A 21955-nucleotide genomic window follows, 5' to 3' on the forward strand; every position below is an offset into this window, starting at 1 on the left:
GATATCACCAGCATGGGAACCAAGGAGGAGGAATTAGAAGCTTGCATGTAGTTGCAGATCCTTTGGGATTGCAAAGACATCTCGGGATAGCGCAAGAGATGGACAGGCCGTTTTGGAGGAGTGGGGCAGGGAAGGAGGGTCAGGCTGTATGAGGGGGCTGGCTCGAGTGTCTGTAGCTTTACCCTGGGAAGGGTGATGAGCCAGCTGAGAGCTTGCTTATGCATGAGGATGGAGATCGTGCGTGTCTGCTAGAGACCAACTAACCGAGGGGGAGAAGCAATGAAGCTTTCTGCACAGGGCTGGAGGTTGCAGGCCCTGGTATTTGTGTGGGGGTTTAACCACCTGTGTGAGCTGGAATGGCGGCCGTGTGGTGCGGGAGCTCATACCGTGAGGTGCTGCGGTGGGCTGCAGGGAACGTCTTGACACAGGCTGGCTGTGTCTGGCTGGACGTCTCGTGGAGGAGGTGTGCTGGACCTGCTGTTCGGGAACAAACAAGGACAGGTAAGGGTCAAAGCAGCTTCGGCAGCAGTGATCGTGAGATGCTTGAATTTAGGCTTCGAAGAGAACTGAGCAAAACAAACAGCAGAATTACAGCCTTGAACTTCAAGACAGGAGATTGACTCGTTCAGGGATCTTTTTGGCAGGTTCCCATGGGAGATTGTGTTAACGGGCAGGAGGCAAACCATTTGATCCTGAAGGACAGTCTTCCCAAAGCACAAGAGTGGTCTATTCCAGAGTGCAGGAATTTGAGCACGTGTGTCCAGGAGACCAGCAGGGGTAAAGAAGGTGCTCCTAACTGGGCTCAAACACAAAAAGAAAGTATGAGGGATGTTGCCAGGATGTGCAGGGATGGAGCTTGGGAAGACAAAGCTCAGCCGGAGCTGGAACCCTTTTGGGGAAAATTATGGACCAAAGCCCCCTGGAAACGAAGTGATGGGTACATGAAAGGGGTGATGATGACGGGGAAAATCCGCCATGGATTCACCAATGGCAAATTGTGTCCAGCTATCCCAGTAGCCTTCTAAGATTAAATGGTTGGCCCTGCGGTCCAGAGGAGGGAAGAGAAGTGGATATTGTTTACTTGCCTGTTACAAGGCCTTTGACACCACCTGCAGTAGTTTCCCTGAAGCTGAAGTGGGGAAATCTGGGCTGGAGGGCGGGCGGTGGGGGTGAGCAGGGCGGGCCGGCCCAGCAGGCTCCCAGTGGTGCTGGTGGGGGGGCAGCCCAGTAACGGGTGGCACCACCTGGGGCTTCATGCTGTGACGGGAGGGGTCCTATCTTCATCGGTGACCGGGACGACAGGACAGAGATTATTCGTGGTGAGTTTGCGGGTTGTACTGGATCGGGAGGAGCAGCAGCTACACTGCGGAGAGAGGGACCCGGCGGGCTGGAGAAGCCGGTGGGAAGCTCAGAGCGCAGCCCTGGCAGACGTGCATTCCGGCACCAGGGTCAGGGTGACGCCATGCGGCGCAGAGGCTGCCTGCCAAACAGGCAAGGAGCTTTGCAGAGAGAGCCTTGGTGGGATAGGCAGGAGGTTGGGGGATGGGATTGTTTCCCCCTCCTTGTCGCTGGGGAGACCACGTTAAGACAGTTTCAAGCATCACAACACAAGAAAGACATTGGCATGGTGGGACTGCAGTGGAGACATAGCAAGGTAATGAGGGAGCTGGAGCCCGTGGTGAGAGATGTGCTGCGACTGTGAGAGAAATGAGTTCGATTAATCCTGACGAATGGAAGCCTAGCAATATCTTACTGCTCAACCAGCAGGACAGCATAGAGCCGATGGAGGTAACAGGAAAAGGAGGGTAGATTTAGGGTAGGTATTAGGAGGAAATCCTTCCCCGTGCGGGCGGCGAGGCGCTGGCACAGGCTGCCCGGAGAGGCTGTGGGTGCCCCATCCCTGGCAGTGCCCAAGGCCAGGCTGGACGGGGCTGGGGGCAGCCTGGGCTGGGGGGGGTGTCCCTGCCCCTGGCACGGGTGGGACTGGGTGATCTTTAAGGTCCCTGCCAACCCAAACCGCTCCATGGTTCTATGATAATTTCCGATCAGATAAGAGAAAGCAGTTACACAGTGAGGGTAGTTGGAGTTGCAACAGGCTGTCCAGGGAGGTTGTGAAATCTCTGTTAATCTTGGAGCAACTCAAGATGCGCCTAGGCAAGGCCCTGAGCAGCCTGGTCAGAGGTGGCTCTGCACAAGTGAGGGGTTGCACAGATGAGCCCCAGAGATGCCTCTGAACTGGCAGTATTCCAGGAATCTGAAGGACTGTTGGCCTGAGAGGTGTGAATTGACCTTATTTATCTCTTTGTGTATAGTCTTAAAGTAACAGTCAAATTATGACAATCTTGTGGTGTGTATTTTCCTGCTGATCTCCTTAGGAGAAACATAAATGTCTGGTATCAGTGGTAGTTTGACATTACAAACCAAATTTGATTAAAGTATAACACCACTTCAGTTGCACTGTACAGTATTAATTCCTCTGCTGAATTGCATTATGTGAATCCTAAATCTGAGCGAGTTTTAAAGACATCATTTATTGACCTAAATTGTGGCTTTCTTTGTGTAATTGAATTCTGTCAAGGACCATTGCTGCATGAATAATTTCATTTTATGTTGGTACTTCTCTGCCAGAGTTTGGCCGTGAGCTGTATCTCAGGTCTTAGAGCAGGGAAATGAGGTGGACAGGACTCCTGGTAGGGTAGGGTGGGAAACATCAGAAGCCTGATCAAAGTTTTCTGGGGTCAGCCCGTTTCAGCTAAGAATGTGATGAAAATCTGTCATTTCTATATTGCAAGTGGTATTCAATTGTTGGAGGTTACTTCAGGCTGACACAGACTTGGAGATTTCAGCGGATCAGATCCTACTCTTAGAAGCTATTTGAGCACCCCTAGACCGACGCCAGTCAAAACAATTCCCAGATGTAGCTGGGTTTCCAACTTCTTGTTAGTCAAACCTTGGACCCTTTTTGCTTAACTTGTAGAGTGCCGAACCTTTGCTTTTTTTCAGGCTTTTTCTCCACTTTGACAACCCACTCTGAAATTCTAAATGCACCCTTTGGTGTGCTTGCAGCCCTCCTAACGTTGCTTTTGTTTTAAACTTCACGAGCCTTTTCTCCGCTCCATCATCTGGATTGTTAAAAAAATACATAGAATCGTACAGAACTCAGCATCCCCTCCAGTGTCCCCCAGTTCAATATTGCCTTCACTCAGCCAGTTATGAATCCACTTTTGTAGTAGCCTTGTCTGGAAGATATTTGCTTGCTTTTGAAAATGTCATGCCTTGTCAAAAGCTTTATTTAAATCAACATATATGAAATACTTTGTGTTTTCTGTATCTGTAAGTTCCATTATTCTGTTGTAGGAGGCAAATATGAGTTATTTTTGACAGATTTTGGCTTCTGTTGAAAGAAATCCAAAAGTTGGCACCAAGAGGCTTGTGCTCTGGTTTGAAAAAAACTGTTGGACTTTTGAGCATTTTCCATATGTAAAGAATTACATAAATTTAACTTGTACCCTTGTCTGGTTTAAGCTGAGAGGCAGACAACTCATACTCCAGGACCTATTCTGGATAGTTTCACAGATATCAAATGTAATTTCTCAGGCGCTCACATCTTAGAGAGGTAATTTTTTTAGAGTATTTTGCGTGCAGTCACATACTGCGAATCAAGCACATTTAGTGGTGGTGTTGAGGTAATAAAGCACATATTTTCTCAGTTCATGGAATTCTATGGAGTTCTTGGACACTACAGAAGTACTTGAAAAATATGCAGTGTTGCAGATGAAATGTCAGAGCAAGATGAAAAAAAAAAAATGACTAAAAGAGGATTCTGTTGGGTATTCCTCCTGAAGACTGTTCTGTTTCCTCACTCAAACAGAAGTGTCTTCGCATTCTTTCTGTCTTATACAATTTCATGTGTCTTAAGGAAAATCAGAAAAGGACACAAGAAGTCTTAGTGTCTACTAGAGAAAAAATGATCTGTAGATTAAGACTGACTAGTAAGGCTGCAAACCCTTGCAGCCAAGAATTCAAATTATCTGTACAGAGGAAAAAATACTCGAAAGAAATGAATGGTGGATCTCAAGGGAGCAGGAATAGTAATGAACCTGACAGCAGGTCTGTGCAAAGGGGCACCAGCTCTGCTAGGATTTGAAAACCTGGGGACATGTGAGAGATCCCATCTGGTCTGATACGGGCAGAGGATCCAAAAGTGGGAAGATGGAAAATCTGCTATGACAAGTATCTTCAGAGACAGGACTAGCAGGGGAATTTCCTCTTCCCTTGAGAAATCTCCCCCCCTTTGTCTGTCGTATATCAACACGTGGGGTTTTTACTAAGCAGACTTAAGGCTTTGTTTAATGTAAGCAACCAGTTGCTGTATTAAACCGTGCTATTCATACAGTGTTTGTCACAGTTCATGTCAAAACTGTTTCTGAGATTTGGAATAATATTGAAGGTTATGGGACTGTGATGTTTGAGCCACGTATCTTCTATATGATACGTGCCATTTAAAATAGTTTGGCTGTTTGGGGCAGTTACTGTGTTATAAAATCAAGGTAATTTCCTCATTGACTGCTGTACATGCACATAAGCTTTGTGCTCTTCTGTACATATTCACATGTATAAAAAGCTTTGTGTGCATAAATGCTCATCTTTTTAAATGAAAGCGTTCAGGATGCTGTAGATGCCACAATTCTGCAAAAAAATTTAAAAGCAACAAATGTAACAAATACAACCTTAATACTGATGGCATAATGAAGTTTTTAAAAAATAATGGCAGCGCTTTGTTACATGTAGGCAAGAGCTTTTCCAGACTTGCTGTCTCAATCACTGTCTTAAACTTATCAAAACGGCTTCATATGAATGATAGATGAACAGCTTGTAGGTCTCATTTGGAAATTGTGTTTTAGGAACATAAACAGCATCTGAAATCACAAACTGACTTCAAACAGTGTTTTGTAAAACCAAAGCCAAACTCTGTGAATATTTTGTTACTGGTTGTATACACTTCATTGCTAATTTTCTGTAAACATAACAGTGTGTGCTCTTTAATGCTGAAAGACTTTTTTTTTTTTTAATTTACATTACTTAGCTATTATTCATCAGTGAAAGTCAGCATTTGTATTTCTCATGGCTGCTTGTATGTTCAAAATTGCCAGAAAGCTGTTTTAATTCAGTGAGTTTCATTTCTTGACTCAGTGCCTGTTTAAAAAATGGCCTTTATTTATTCCCTTTTTATGGCCCCTGTTTTATATATAGTCTTACTGAGAAGTCAAACTGATTAAACGAAGCCACACTAGATCTCAAACTTCTAGAATTTTAACTTTGTGAAATTGGGAGCTAAACAGTTCTCATATTCTGTATTCAATAGACTATTCATGTTTAAAGTTGGCATGCACTTTAAATAAATTGCTCTAATTTAGATAAAATTAGTAATAGATTAATGTTTGCCAGCGTGCGGTGAATTGCAGGAAGGCATAACGAAATTTATAGGATGCTTTGATTTTGCTTATTAGTTTTCATTTCTTGTTTTATGACTGTATTTACAGTTGACTTGGCAAAGAAATTTGAAACCTCATGAAGGTATTTATATCAGATTGCATGCACCGTGATTTTAAGTCTGCTCAGAGCAAATATGCATTACGGTGATTTCTACTTTTGCAGTTACACTTTGAAACACTTGGACTGTGTTACCTGTTTGATTTTGGTTTTTGTGAGTGAAATTAATGGTTTAGAGATACTTGCATTTGAAGAAATTATATGTCTTATTTATTTTACAGAGGAATAAGACATAAGGAATGTTAGGTGGAGGCATAGAAAGAACCAGTGGGAGCAAAAAGCTTCAATGTATTTTAGGAAACATTCAGCATGCATTAATTCATGTTTTCTATCCTTCACCTATATTTAGTCTATATTTGTGGTACCATAGCAAAAGTGAGAAGAACTAGGATGTGCATACGCTGTGCGAGGACTGTGAAACAGTCCCAAAGGCTTTGGGTCCCTGTTTTATGTCATCCCTTCTGCATTACCCTGGATTCCCAATAGAGTTTCTCCGTCCCATAGAAGTCCCTCTGCCACAAGGAAGGCTAATCAAAGCCCATACGCTTACTGTAATATCACTTCCAAATCCACCAATTACACCTTCCATTTATCCTCTTATATTTTCTATAATTGTTGTTTCTGGCAGTTTGGCTACTGCCTTACTAGTCAATACGTGGTCAGCAATGCCTGTTACCAGGAACCCAAACTGTGCATCTGTGGAACAGTAGTAAGCAAATGCAAATGTGTTCGGTGTGACCAGCTGCAGTTGTTGAGTTGACGGTTGGTTGTTTCTCTGCCCAAACACAGCTTCTGGATAGAGGTGAAAATAAAAATAAGGGTGGAGAGCGTTAGCTGTGGGTATAGGATGCATTCATTGTATCACAGTGGGTGTTTGTTTTCAGTGGTTTGTTTTTTTTTCTTGTTTAGATGAAGAGTATAGCGGCAGGATTAGCTTTAGCTTGATATCTGTCGTGACTGCTGAAGGCATTTCCTCTGCCTTTATTATTCATAAACAGGGTTGTGGAGATTGACAGAAGTAACCTTAATTTGTAATTGATCCTAGCCTCATGTTGTAAAGGAAAATATCAGATTTTGTCAGTCTCACACCAGAGGGGAGAACAAACGTGTGGATATGGTTTTAATTGGTTGCTTATATTTCAAAGTTGCTAAATTATACAGTAATACCAGAGACAGCCAAATGCCATTTGGAGAAAAAGGAAAAAGGATTGGTTTACAGTTTGGTTGCATATGTAATAGGATTCATACAGCTGAATATCTGAATCTAGGAGAAGACTGTCTTAGTTCTGATGTCAATTATTTTCCCAGCAGTCTTGCCAGGATAACCTGAATATGCTGCTGGTTTTATACCATAAGGAAATAAAATTAATCTAACAAAGAAATTAAATTTCATTTTTAATAATGTGCATTCAGGGTTGAAACTAGCTGCAAATTGTCACTGTTCTTACTGCATTAGAAATGTCCTGGGGTGATATTTTCACGTTTTCTTGATTGTTTCCTCTCTTCTGTTGCCTGTCAGTGGTCAGCGAGCGGCAGGTACGTGGGATCGGTAACACAAATGCCGCTGAAATGGCTGTGCGAGCCCAGTGCCACAGCTAGTAGTGCCGCTTTGTACGCGGTGGGGGCTGAAAAGAGGAGAGCTGGGGCTTGCCTGGGATCTTCTCTCTCTTGAAAAAACCCAAACAACATTGCATGTCTCAAGCTAAAAAAAAAGAAAAGAAGAGTGCACTAGGTATCTATAACAGACAAATAGATATGTAAGTTAAGTAGATGTTTGATAAAGAGATTAGCAGAAATTAGTACAATTCGACATAAAAACAGCTTGTTCAGTCTCATCTGTTGCAACTTCAGCTTGCCAGAGTTCTTGCTGCAGGGTTGTTTCAAGTCTCAATAGATCCCAGACTGAGCAAAATCATCTTTTACTTCCAAGTTACTTCTCAGAGAAAACAGTGTGGGCTAACGCTCAGAGAAATCCTGCGCACACTGCAGCCGCCCCTGCGTGGCACACATCGGCTGCAGGTGTGCTGCACAGGGAGTTGGATGTTTTATCCAGAGGGAAATTTGGGGAGCATTATGATCATTTAAATAAAGTATTTCAGCTTAAAATCAAGGATTATGAAAGTTATCAACAAGAAGCAGCGTTGAACAGTAGCAGGAGTTGCATCTGGTGGACAAACAACTGCAGCTTGGGGGTGGGTTAATTTATTTCAGTTCAGGCTGTTACTGAGAAAAGAGGGAGAGACAGGAATTACCCTGCGGCGTTCCTTTGAAAATACATCCTTTAGTAGTCAAGTGGTGTGGTTTGATCATGGTAGTGCTGTATTGGTACTGCTCTGCCATCAAAGCGGTGATGTAGTCCTAAACCTGGCTGGTTGAAATTGTTATTGTTAATTATTTGTAGCATGTACAGAGCTGACAGCAACTGTGGCCCTGTTACCTCGCGTATGCAAACAGTGAGGGAAAACTGAACAGCGCTGCGAAAAACACAAAAGGTGAGATTGGAAATGAAGGCGTGGGGAAGTGACTTGCTCAAGGTGATAAAATGAGTTATTGGCAGAGTCCCAGTGAAATTTTGGGCTGAGGGAGCAATCTTGCCTGGCTCTTCAAATATGCAAATGGCTGCTGTAAAAATGAACACTTTCCAAAAATACACAGTATTTTTATTAGGAACTACTCCATAAAGAGTATTGCACAAGTATAACACATTTGCTTTTGAAATAAAATAATTGCTTTCCTGTTATTATTAAAGTCAAATTACAACACATTGTTGCAGGCTCTACTGTTCTCGAGAGATATTTTTTTTTTATTCTGCATTAAGAGTTCAATTTATGAATATTTATATTAAGGGGATAAACTGTATAGGGCTCTTTCAGTGCATTTACATGCATTTTTACTGCCTTGGGTTCTCTCTGTGTGTTCGAGTCTCCTTTCTCAAGGAGTGTCCATTTTAAAAAAATAAATATTTTTGCACGATGAAATATTCACTACTGAATTTTAAGATTATGTCCATCATTTTGCCATATGTAGTTACAGTTAGTATTTCTTTCCGATAACAAAATCTGTTTAAAAGCCGTTTAAAACTCCTCGGGGATAGGGAGAGACATATTTGACTTTTTTCCCTTCTTTTTTATGTGAGTCTCATGATCAGAATGCATGCCGGGCTTTTTTTCTTTACATCCTCCCCTGAAACTGTGGTATCTGATCTAAACCGCGGGGTTCCTGCTCAGGTCTGTAGGAGAGGCTGCTGTGCTCTGCCGGCTCACCTCTGTGTGATGCGTCAGCGAGGACTGTCACGCCTTTTTAATGGCTGTTTTGTGAGACAGGAAAAAAATAAATTGTTTCCTCTACACCAAAGCATTTCATCGTGAAATGAAAATGGGAGGAGTGTTCTTTATCGGAATGGATTTTATGACTTCCTTTAAAAAACAGACTCGTGGTCAGAACGTGTTTATCAGTATATTTATGTAGTCCCAATTTATTCAGTGCCCATCAGTGTCAATTTTACATTAGAATGTAGAACCAAATGCTTAAAAATCATAATCGCTGGGTATTAGGCATTTGCTTTTAGGTATTTTTGCTGAGCTTTTTGCAAGTAGTATGCATTCAGTGAAGAATAACCGTTCTCATTCCCAGTGGTACTTGTAAATTAATCTAAGGAGTTTTAAAAAGGGGCAAGGGGTGGGGGGGTGGGAATGGCCGCACATTTTGCCTGCCTGCTTTAGCAAAAGATGCCACCACTGAGAGATAAATGAGGCATCTCCATTTCATTTTAGGAAGAAAATGAGGGTTGCTTTGGTTTGGGGGTGGGCCTGTTCATCAGGTGCAGGATTGCATTTGGTTTTTTAAGTCTGCTAGAGACAAACTGATTCAGAGAGCTGTGTAGGGTTCTTGTCCTCGGTCATCTTCTTTCCTTAGGATCATCTAGGGGAGTGTATTTCATACTTTTTTTTAATGAAAAGTTTTCGTACTTTTTTGTATGAAAAAAGCAGTTAGTTGATTCAGGATGATAAAGCAGCAGAAAGTTTCATAGTACTGAGAAGAAGAGGGTTGTTAAGTCCAGGTTTAACTCCATGAAGTGGGTTTCCCATAGGCTCAGGTGAATGCCCACCTACCGAGGCAGGAGTGAGAGATGCTCTGGTGGGAGCTGGGTGCTCCTCTTAGCCCGGCTCGGTCCTCCAGCTGTACCCATGGTGGTGATGATGCCTGGGCGCCCCTGGGCAGCTCACTGACACTCGTCCTTGTTTCAGGCAGCAGCTTCCTGTGCAGCTGAGACCACCCCAAAGGGAAGGTCCGTATCTCTGCCACCTCCTTTGAACAGTTCTGGTGTCTGTCATGCCCTTTCAATATCTTCAGCTACCTTGTAGCCTGCCCAGAAAGGTGTACGCTCTTTTTTTCTGGACTAACGAGGCACATTGGCTTTGGGGTCTGGCTGTAAAGCTGGTACGGGGCTGGATGTGTGTGTATATGTAGGTACAGCCGGTTCTGCAGCATGGGAGGGGACTCTCCCACGGGGCAGACAAACTCCCAGACAGCATCACCTCGTTTTCCCACCAGCCAGTGATCATCTGTTATAGTCAAAAGTAGTTAAACTACTACAGAAATTAAAAGCGCTGGCTTTAGTAACACTGGTATATAAGTGCGTAGAAAAAATGCCTGGGGTTGGAAACTGTTGACAACCTGGATGTTTCCTTGGCCACGTAGAGTGGTGAAACAAAGAGACACTAAGGTCACTGGGAAAAAACATCATCAAAGATTCTACTATTTTTCTGTCTGGTTTGGTACCAAATGTCTTTAATATACAATGGTAAGCTTTACTAACAGATTTACAGTTAATCACAGCAAGTACTGTATAAAACTGCAATATAAATGTAAAAATCTGTGTTTTAATTTCTGAGCCCGTTGTCCCTGCTCTGTAACATACCACCGTCCCACAGTTTGGGCATGAGGCAGCCTTTATGGGGTCAGCTCCTCAGATGTGCTTCGCATTTCTGAACGGTTTGTGCAATTTTAATCCTAGGAGTAATTTCAAGGTTAGTGGGCTTTATGTCCAGCTGGCCACAGTTGTGCTTTCTTGTAGGTGTTGGTCTAAGTGTTCTCATGTGTTTTCTTTTCCTGACAAATTTCCTATAAGAAAAAAAAAAGTCACACACAAAGTTCTGCATTTTAAATTACTTTAACAAGTGCAATTTTGTATACAACTATTGAGATAATTCTGAATTTTCTCTGAACTACTAAATTTTGTTACCTTTTTGTGGCCATGTCAAGCAGACATGGATCTGTCTTACACCAGGTAAATGGAAGTGCTGGTCACCGTTGTTATGAACTGCCAAAGATTCAGGAAATGTATGTTCATTATATGCAGCAGAAGTTAGTTTAATACACTCTTCTTTCCATGTTTGCTTATTCACTTTTTCAGTTTCGCATGAAAGCGCCTCTTAGTAGAAGAATAGCAGTCTGATAGATTTCTTTTAATTAGTTTTTCCAAGGGAAGGAAGTAATTCAGTTGTTACAACTCATCTATTGAGATGAAGTACCACTTCAGCATGGTGGCCATTTCTCCTGTAAGAACTTACTAGGGCCAGTTAATGTGTTTTTCTTTGATTATGGTATCATGCAGGGAACTACCAGGAATAACAAGATGAGGTCCCTTCTGTCATAAGTCTGTGAGTTGTGCATTTGAAGAAGGATGACAATTTGGTAAGAGTAAAAACACGGGGGAAAAATAGGAAAGAAAGCAAAATTTTAAAGGGTAGCTATATAGCTTTGGACTTACACACTATTTCTTGCTACATTGCAACCAGATACCGCTGTATTTTTTTAATACTACGAGGGGAAGCATACGAAAGAAAGTCAGTGTTTTTTTGACTATGACTCTTTGAAGTATCACAGCTTCTTAATCCTGATTTGAATCCTTCTGGTTTGGACTAGATGATCTCCAGAGGTCCCTTCCAACCCTGACCGTTCTGATTCTGTTCCAAAGCAGGAGCAGTTGTATCACACACTCAAGCTCAACTTTAGGAAAACAGTGCATTAGGTAAAAGTAAGAAAAAAGTCTTTATTGCCTTTCTGGAATCAGTTAAATTGTAATTTATGTGACAAATATTATTTATCAAGTAAACAGTTTTATCCAAATACCCCAAGTCAAAATTAAACCTATCAGTACCTCTGAGGTATTTTTTCTTACAAGATACAGTTAAAATGTTAGGGGTGTTTAGAGATCTGAATGTCCTAGGTCATGTTTTTTTCCAACAGTTCTTTTTTTGACAAAATAGTAATCTGCTGGTTTTAGTTGCAGTAGGTCTCTGTTGATGAAATCAAGGATTTATTTACGTTTAAAAGCATTTAAAGTCCACTCTGAAGTTCTTATAAAGAGGACTTTCTTTTCTTCTGCAATAGTATAGATTAACCACTCTCTGATGCCCCAGACTCTTCAGTTGTCCCCACAGCTGATTCCTGTTGGCCAGGTCTGTCTTGTGTTCTCCAGTTGCTGCATTATCTGTGTCCTCTGAGGTGCATCTCTACGCGTCCGGAGCACACGCCCGAAACTGCCGGCCCCTGCCTGCTCCTCGCGCGCTGAGTTGCATTTCAGAGTAGTCTCGGATAGCAATGTCTTTGGAATGAAATTGAGCTGGAAGATGCACCCCGGTCCCTGTTGGTTGTTCAGAGTAAGAGCTAGTCCAAAGTGAAACCTGTAGAGTCCATACAGTGCAGGTGCTGGGCTCTCGGGAACAGCTGGTTCACTCACCAGTGCCTCTCCTACTGCCTTCCAGCGTGGTCAGCAATCCCCGACACCCCTGTTTGACAGGTGTTGTAACTGTGACTTTGCGAGCACTTGAATGTGGCCAGGAATAGTCTAAATGTGGCCACTAACTAGTTCTTAAAGTGTTTACACGTCTTCATGTCATACATTTCAATACTCCCTTGTATCTACCTGGTAGGTTGTGGCAGTGGCGTTCTCATTATATGTACCAGGTAGCCAAGGGAATTGGACTTGTCCTCGGTTGTTCAGATAACAGCAGCAGAGCCAAAGCAGATAATATTCCTGTGTGGTATGTCCGATGGCATAATTGGAATGTTATTGCCTGAAACAGGAGGAAGCTGTGAATATGCCAATAATGTGCCACAGGAGGAAAAAAGCAGGAAGAAGGAAATCTAAACCGGAGGGGCTGGACAACATGGAAAATATTTTTAATAATTAGGTAGCAAAGAGAGCATTTCAATTACTGGTTTTCAGGTGTGGAATATTTTACAGAGTTGTTTTTAAAAGATCACATCAGCCTCATGAAATGGTGGTGATAGAATAGCACCACAGACACACTCAAATTGTTTGTTGCCTCGCCGCAGTGAATTACGCTAATAGCAGTGGGGGTCATTTTTCCTACACGATTAAAAGCTGGGTATCACATTAGCGTATCAAACTGATAGGCATCTGTAAGCCTTTGCCTCTTTGATGTTACCAGCCTAATGTTGGTAAAATTAAAGCATTGTGCTTTTGCCAGTGAAGGACTCATAGAAGTCGTTGATGGTTATTCATTCGTCTGAGTCCAGCTCCTTGTGGGTGTTTGTATACTTGACATAACATTTTGATAAAATTGTTGCCATAGGTGATGTCTGCTCAGAAGAAACCCTTGAAAGAGCAGCTTTTGACAGAAGGGATTTGAGAAATTAGCAATCCAGACATGTGTCCTCAGATCTTCGTCCTGCACAGCAAAATGAGCTGGGAATCTCAGCGGTTTGTAAAACACAGGTCTAGAGGGAGGAGTCTTCTCTTACACTGGATCAGTGGGATTTAGGGTTGTCTTAGCTGGAAGTCTCGGTGTTGCACCTGAGTAGCACAAATGCAGTGTTATGTGTTGGAATCCCATATAAGGTATATGTAACGTGGGTCAAAATGACTTCTAGTGGAAAGTTAAGAAAATCCTACTTTCTCACTTTTTCTGCCTGCCTCATCCTGTTGGTGGATTGCTGGATGTCCTGCAGTGCCTGGGTTTCAGTAGGTGAACACAACCTGGGTTTGTTTAGTAGCTGAGACAACATTCTGTTGCCCGGGTTACTACATAAGCATTAGAAAAAGTATTGTGCGAAGCAGAAAAAGGACTGCTTGAAATATTTTCCTTTGTTTTTAACTGATTTTCATTAGCTTTTAACTTTGTTAGATGCAGACAGATAAATCAAGTGACTTTCCTTGTCTATTGATTCAGAATTGAAATCGTATTGCGACAGTTTTCATGTCTCCTCTTGGCAGCATTTACTTAACCTCGGCCTCCCCCTCTCAGCCCCTGACTGCAGTGGAGCCACTGTTTAAGGAGTGATTAATTTTGTGTCAGCTGTTTTGCTGAATGATTTCTTTCAAATGCTGTTTAAGACAATGTGCTCTATCTCGACTGTACAGCCTTTGTGTAATGCCAAACTGAGCAAGGACCTTAGAAAAACACAAGCTCAGAAAACCCGATATATCAGCAGCAGTTGAAAAGATAAATCTGTTGTATATGTGTCTGGCATGCAACAACGTCATTCTTTTTCCATGTTCTTAGCATGTCATTTGCTGAGTACGCGTATTTTATATTTTTTTTAAATAAGATTAATGTGAAACTGTGTAGGAGTAGGCCTGCAAAGAATGTTCCAGAGTATAGTTACTTTTTAAAAAGTCATTAAATATATGTTAGAAGGAAGAGACTTGTTTTCCATGTTACTTGTTACATCGTGCTTAAAAGCTTGAAGTAATAAAGCTGCTCCCTTATTGGCATTAAAACTAATTTTAGTGTAATTACTCATTAACACAGCTCTGCACTGCTGAGCATTCTGCTCACATGGCTGTGTACGAATCAGTTTGTAATGGCACTCCAGGCATTTTGAGGAAGAATGGGGGGAAAGGAAAGGAAATAACCTAGTCTTCTAAATACAATCCACAGCTATCAGCAGTACCAAATTGCTACCAAGCTGGTATTTAATTGCAGCTTTCAGTGGGTGAGTTTTCTTGCCTATTCATTGCTTACCCTACTTGTACGATTTACAAGTCCTTTGTGCTTTCATTGGGTTCACAGTTTATTTTTCAGACACCACTAGTTTTTTGTTGTTTGACCAATCTACTTATAATGCTGTCGGAAGGAATATTTCTGGTTTTGAGTCTTGTGTGAGGATAGAACTGGGTTTCTGTTAACCTAGGAAACCTTGGCAACTCTTCCAGACTCCTCATCTTGATGCCTGCCGGTTCTTCAAGCACTGTGTGTGTGCTGACCACTTACGTGAAAGGTGGATCTGTCTCATTGTATGGGAAGACAAATGCAGGAGTATGTGGGGTGTGTATTAGATTAAGCAGATGAATTTTTAAATTTTTTCAGGTGAGTATTTTTCCTTAGAGAAATTTCAGCATTTTGTTAGATTTAATAATACAAATATTTTTAAAATTACTCTTGAACTAAACAGAATGATTTTTAGAGATAGTTAAAGGTACAAATTTTGCATCAAGAACATGTAATTTGAAGCAGATCACCTGACAATATAACCAAGACACTTGAGAGAAGGCAAAGTATTAATGTAAGGTGATGGAAGATGTGGTTTGCATTTCAAGCTCTAAAAATTCTGCTACTGTACCTAAGAATGGCAGTCTGATGCTGTTCTTTGGACTTTGGTTCTCTCTAAGTCCATACAGTAGAAATCAGTCTCCTGCAGTCTTCCTGGAGTTAACACAAACAACTGAATTGTTACGTGTGTGTGTGTGTGTGTGTATATATATACACACACGTAACATGGTTATAAGGAATTTGTGTATTGAAGTAGCAACTGCCTGTTGTGCTGGATATGAAGTGTCTTATTAACTGTCTTTTTAAGAAATGGAGGCGCTTCATATGTTAAGTAGTTTTAATAAATGTGTGAAGCAATCAATCAAAGAGTTCACCAGAATGGTTCAGAAGATGTTACTTCAGAAGACATTTGGCTGATGCAGCTGTAAAACACAAGTTTGTTTTTATAACAGCCTCCCTACAGATTATTCCTCAAACTGTTTCATGGTTTTAAATAATCTTATGAATGTAATTAGTTAACAGAAGGGTAGGAAATTAAAGCTCTCTGCAAGGGAAAAATATTCAGTTGAAGTGTAAAGTGAACACAAATTTGAAATGAAATGGAAGTCAATCAAGCAGACACTCTGAGAAAGATGCTGGGAACCATAGGCACCAAGGAGGTTTGTGCAGAATACCGTACCTTGTTCCTCAGTGAAAGCGTGATGTGGGAGCAGTAACCATAGGTGCAGCGAGTACATCTCCAGTCCAAAGGAACTGTTGACATGGGCTCAAATTGAAAAATGCGAGAAGCCTGGCTGGTGTAACTGGGACCATAAACGCGATACTGAGTTGGCACTAATTGTCATCTAGGGGCAGAGGGCCGATAGTTGGGAAGATCCCATGACCCTGGTGCCGGAATGCACGTCTGCCAGGGCTGCGCTCTGAGCTTCCCACCGGCTTCTCCAGCCCGCCGGGTCCCTCTCTCCGCAGTGTAGCTGCTGCTCCTCCCGATCCAGTACAACCCGCAAACTCACCACGAATAATCTCTGTCCTGTCGTCCCGGTCACCGATGAAGATAGGACCCCTCCCGTCGCAGCATGAAGCCCCAGGTGGTGCCACCCGTTACTGGGCTGCCCCCCCACCAGCACCACTGGGAGCCTGCTGGGCCGGCCCGCCCTGCTCACCCCCACCGCCCGCCCTCCAGCCCAGATTTAGCCTTCCCAATTCCACGCCTGCATGCCTGGATCGTTTCTGTGTTTCATTAGGTCAGCCACGCTGGTCTCGGGCTTTGGTTCCTTTACGTTTTCTGTGCTTAAGCCAGGCCAGCAGTTCGCAGACCTGCTGCCGTCTGGCCATGCCCATTTGTTTTCTTGCATGCAGGGAAGCAGGTCATTCTGGGGTTGTGAGTGCTTTGCCCCTCAAGACCAGCGAGCTCTCCTGACCTTTGTCATCCATGAGTGCAGCCACCCACGGGATTGCATGTGTCCTGTGACCATGCTCAGTTTTCTTTTCCTGTAGTTCAGTGTCTTGATTACGCCAAATGCCTTCCTCAGGTTCCTCACGGTCTTGGATTCTACCATCTGAGGGTCATTTCAGCTACGGATGCCACTGACTGTCAAATCTCTGAAGACATTTTCCTTATTTATGAATAGCAAACGTAGGAGAGCATCCCTTCTGCTGGGTCACCCAGTGCTGGTGCTGAGAAGTTGTCCACAAAGCTTGGAGAAATGGTGATGTTGCAGGTTGGAGTAAGGTTATAGTGGTAACTGTAAGTGCCGATGACTAGCTAGAGCGGTTTCTGCCCCGAGCTGCTGCTGCTGCTCCTTGGGATGTTGTCCTGTAGCAGGGAGCAGGGATGGAGCTGCGCAGTGCATGCCCTGTGCTGAGCGGGCTGCAGTAGTGGGGCTGTTCCTGGGGGCACAGGGGCCCGGTCTGCGGCCAGAAGAGCTAAAATGTGGTGCATTTCTGCAGCAAATCTAATTAGGGAACATAAAAATAGTTCAGATTTTGCAGTGAATGTGAAATTAATGGTGTAGTCTATTTATCAGGAGCGTGGTGCTGGTGAATACTTAATTGTGGTCTGTGGCTATTACAGCGTGGAAAGGATAATTAGGAAGATATGCTTGAGTACTTCTCTTCCTGTGATCTGTATTTCAGGACCAAAATATGTATGTACCTGGCTCTGGTAGTCTTGCAGAGTCCTATAAAGATACGGGTATTGAAGTAAAAAGTCTTGATGTTAGTAGGAAAGCAAGAAGAAATGTGTAATTAAAATAAAACTGACGATTGTGTGTACTTGTTGGGGGAGTGTAACTTTCCCAGCTGACAGCATGGACAGTATCTTGGAGAGGAGACAAGACGTGAACGAGAGCTTCAGGAAAGGTGGAAGGTGCGACAGAGCAGTGATGGGCACACCGGGATGTGGGAAGGGTGGGAGGACGCGGCCAGTGTCCCTGTGGAGCTGGGCCTCGTCTGTGGTGGTCGCTGGTTCCAAGAAGTCCCCTGGTCCCTGTGGTGCTGTGGGTGGTACTGGTCACGTGGAGCAATGGAGGGTCTCACATGTCTGCCCACACGCTTCACTGCATTCTGCAAATCTGATCAAAGCCAATGGTATGTTCTTCCACCGCTGTCAGCAGCTGCTTAAGAAATAGAAACAGAAAAAGAGACAGTTCTGCCCATTCAAGACCTGCACGTGAGATGATTCTTTGCTTGACAAGGGTTTTTTTAGAATTTAAAATCAGGTTGGTTGTGGATGATGAACTTCTCAGTGTGGCTGAGATGTTCTTAGTGTGTCTGCTTGAAGGTGTGGTCATCCAGATAAAGATTTCTGGTTTATTTAGGTTTTTTGTGCGCAGTTTTCTCCTCGTCTATCAAGGCACAAGTTCTTGTGTTCTGCTGGTACGTTAGGTGGAGATGCTGCTGCTCTCACCAAAAAGTGTACTAGTCCTGAACTTCATTCTGGGGAAAGTCTGAGCCATTTGAGTTAGTTTCCCTAATTAATAAACGAATAAATATATTTGGCAGCATAGATTCCCATGTGGAAAATGGCATTGGATGGCTTAATCTTGGGAAATAGTTCAGAATCCAGGGCATCCTGACAAATTCAGGGCATCCTGAGCTTTAGGGTTTTGTTACTAACTGTGCTTCCAGTAATATTCTGTGGTAATTGGGGTCCAGCTGCTCAGAATATTACTGTTAGATTTACTGGATGGATTGCTTTAATAGGATTTGGAGAACAGCTATTTGTACGTTACAGCTTGCGCTGTTAACATGCCAACCTTTTAATGCAATAATCCCAGGGATTTGTCCTCGCTTTAAAGTAGTAATACGGGAAGACATACATGACTTGCCACAAAAAAGTTTGTAAAGTCTTCATATAATACAAAGCAAGACTTGTTTATGCTTGTTAGTGTCTTTGTGAAATGATGTAATATATGTTACGACAGGGAGGAGAAGCATTGACGGAAAGAAAACAGTGACCTTAGTGAAAGTCAGGAAAAAGTCCGTATTTCCACTGCCATGCCGAGTTTGTCACCACATTACCATTGGCAGTGGTAGAACCCAACCAGTTCAGAAACCATTTACCACGTGAATTGACTTCAGTGCTTAATTGCACAGCCTGGATGAGTTTGCACTTCTTAAGTAAATTTTGTGTATCTGTCTGTCATTTTTTTATGATTGAGAAGACTATAAATTAATTCTGCATGTTACTGAAATAAAGTAGAAAATTGGGTCCGGATGTATTTTTGCATAAATAATATAAGTTGGGGGGGTTTGATTGGTAAACGTTTGGTATTGCATCTGTTTTACAAAGAAATGAAAATATTGTTTGCTGCTGGTATGTCCTCTTAGGAGGTCATATTTTATCCTCAGTTTTCACCCTTCCCGTTCCCTTGCCACTTCCATTACAATGGAGACCTGGTCTGCTTGCTCGAAAGTGACGTGTCCTTTAATACTTCCCATTAGTTTTCAGTAGTTACCTTTGCCTGCATGTCAGCCTTCAGTTTAATGGCCTTTTTTGTGTGTGTTCATTTTCTTTTGTTTCCCATCGTGGTTTTGTTTATTTCTTTTGTGTTTTTTTCTGTTTTCTTTTTTTAAAACCGTGGTGATGTTTGCCCTTCATATTCCCCAATGTTTGCACATGACAAGATGTTGCCATCCCAACATTACCTCCCACTTCACTGACCAGTGCCACTAATGACCATCTAGCACCAGCTACAACAGGACCACTGCCTTCAGCCCCGCGGGACGTCGTGGCCACCCTCGTCTCCACCCGCTTCATCAGACTGACGTGGCGGACACCTGTATCAGACCCTCAAGGAGACAACCTCACCTATTCAATCTTCTACACCAAGGAAGGTATAAACAGGTAAAGATCTCGATGTGCAAAATGGGTCGTGCTATTTCATGACTCTTCTTCATGCTAGCTTTGCTTAAAGCACTATAAACCTTCAGGCTTTAATGCTCAGTCGTACAGGCTGCGGAGTCCGAGGGGTTCCCTTCCCTCCGGCACCCTGATCAGAGGAAGTGCAGTTTGATTTGCTTTGTTGCTGCATAATGTGTATTCGTAGGGGCAATGGTTGTGCGTGTTTTTGACTGGAGACAGTTGCTACCTGCTTTCAGCAGGCTGCTTAGAAAGTAAGAGCAAGCACAGAAGGTAACACCTCTTCAGGGGCACTGACACTGCTATAAATGCCATCCACAGCAGGCATGGAAACGTCCTCCAGTCAAACCATGTGCTGTTGAGAGCAAGCAGTCACCTCCTGCTTTAAAACCCTGTAAGTGCAGTCTTGTTCTAGAGAGAACCGTGTGGTAGGTGTCAGTTAAATGTTGATTCTTTCCTAGTAATCCCTATAAATTGAAATTTCATGAGTGTGAAGCATTCTTGAGTGTGAAGCATTCATAAGTTTCTGACAGATTATCCCAAAGGTTTAGTTCAATCTACCCCTTTTTCTTGCTGATGGGATCTACCACTCGCAACTGCAGTTTCAAATTGTTGTGATAAGTTGGAAGAAGTTGAAGCTAACAATAATTTTAAGCAATGCTTAATTAATTGCAAATTAGCTTGCTTATCAGATTTATTACTCAAGAGAAAATTATCTATCTACTTACTGACTAGAGTGTAAGACTCAAAGTCATTTGAAGAGAACATAAAATGCACTACTGTGTATGGTGAATTGCCACTCTTTCTTAATTCTGTGGGTAGACATCTTGTCCAGGCTCACGAGGATTAGCTGAGGCAATTAATAAAATTCTTTGCCTCACAAATGTTGTTTTTCTCTTTCCTTTGGTAATATTCATTCATATTGGCAATATTTTAAGTGAGACAGGAGAAAAGGTGGGATCTTGCCAGGCACTCTTGCTTTGTGCTGCTTCTCCTCCACGTTCCTGGTTGTAACCACTCTGCCCGCTGGTTTTTAAAAAGTGATTTGCTGGAGACGGCTTCATGCCTCTCCCTGTGCTGCTTTGGAGGGAACAAAATGCATCCCTTTCCACTACGTACCAGAGTATCGAAATCTAGAAAACATTCCGCTTGGGCCAAAAGCATTAGCAGAACAAAGGGTAAGAGGAATCACATAATTTGTGGTGAATAAATTAGGAAATTATAGGACAATCTGCAGAAACGGCTGTTTTCAGTTCTGGCAGCGCAGCGCTCCGGGCTGGGGTTAATGCAGTCCACAGAAAGTTTACACAGCAAAGCACTTAAGCTGGTGCTTATATGTAAGCAGGTGGTTTCACTGACTTCAGTGAGATCTTTGTTTGCTTAAGCCCCTTCTGGATCAGGGTTCAAAGCAGGCTCTGAAAGCCCTGCATTAGCACATACTCGCCATTTTCTCAACTTTACCACTCCTTTGGATTTTTGAAGGGGGTTTTGTGTTTCCTTTTTTTGGTGGGTTTTTTGTTGTTTTTTGAGTGTTTTTTTTTTTTAATGTCTTACAAAGACAGTTGATATAACACATCTCACAGACTGGTTTTCAAATACTGTGAAATCACGCCTTTCAACCTGGATTTAAAGAATGAGAACAATACAATTAAAAAAAAAAAAAAACCCAAACCAACAAACAGTTATGTGGTACTTTTTGACGGGTTGGTCAAATGTGGCCTTGTGGAAATGCTGCTTGGTTACTGAATAAAACCGTAGATGAGCGTGTCGCACACCTAGGCCGTTGGAGATCAGTCAGTTTGGAAGTCATGGCTGGATGTGCAACCTTCCTTCCTTTCTCAGCATTGTAAAACACTGCTTAAAGGATCACTTTGTCGCCCTTGAATTATGCATGATCCTATATCTTTGCTGCAGTTTTAAGTGCGTATGTGCCATCTTCTCATCCTGTTATATTTTTGCCTACATGTACCATTTTCATTGCCTGCATTACTGGATCTTTAGTAACCTAACTGTTGTCTCTTCCTCGCTTGTATTTGAACAGTCATCAAACCAGGTATTTGATTTATTTAAGTTAAATCAGGCTTGTGAAAAATGAAAAAAAAAAATGACGTATGGTATGGCATGGGTTAGCTGGATATTCTGACCTTGCTGAACCATTTTTAAAGGGCTGTAGGGAGTCATCTTCATACCGTGAACTGCAGCAGCACTTAACTGCAGTATGTGAGCCGTGTGGTTCCTGAGGGACCGGCTGCCTCTGCCACCGCTGATTTACACCCCCTGTACCTGTGCAGGGAAAGGAGATGCACAGAGAAACACGAGGTTTCCTTAACTGTGCCCTGGAATGTAGGGTACTGCAAGGGGGTGGGAGCGCGACTCCCCCGTCACCGCGGGGCGCCCCTGCGAAAGGCTCTTCCCGTGCCCCATGGCAGCGTCGTGCCACCGACTCCTCAGCTGCCCGGAGGGTGTTGCCTGCCCCCCTGAAGTCCTGGGCTGCACGTTTTGGACTCGCTGTCTG

At 42.9% G+C, this 21955-nt stretch overlaps 1 protein-coding gene across 1 annotated transcript in view; it reads left to right on the forward strand.

Annotated features, from left to right (window-relative positions):
* NEO1 (neogenin 1) overlaps nt 1–21955 on the forward strand; it is a 211954-nt gene that overhangs the window by 140211 nt on the left and 49788 nt on the right. The window contains 1 exon segment of the mRNA XM_037394077.1: nt 19266–19425. Coding sequence (XP_037249974.1) covers nt 19266–19425 — 160 coding nt within the window.

The sequence above is a fragment of the Falco rusticolus genome, chromosome 7, assembly GCF_015220075.1.
Source record: "Falco rusticolus isolate bFalRus1 chromosome 7, bFalRus1.pri, whole genome shotgun sequence".
NCBI lineage: Eukaryota > Metazoa > Chordata > Aves > Falconiformes > Falconidae > Falco > Falco rusticolus.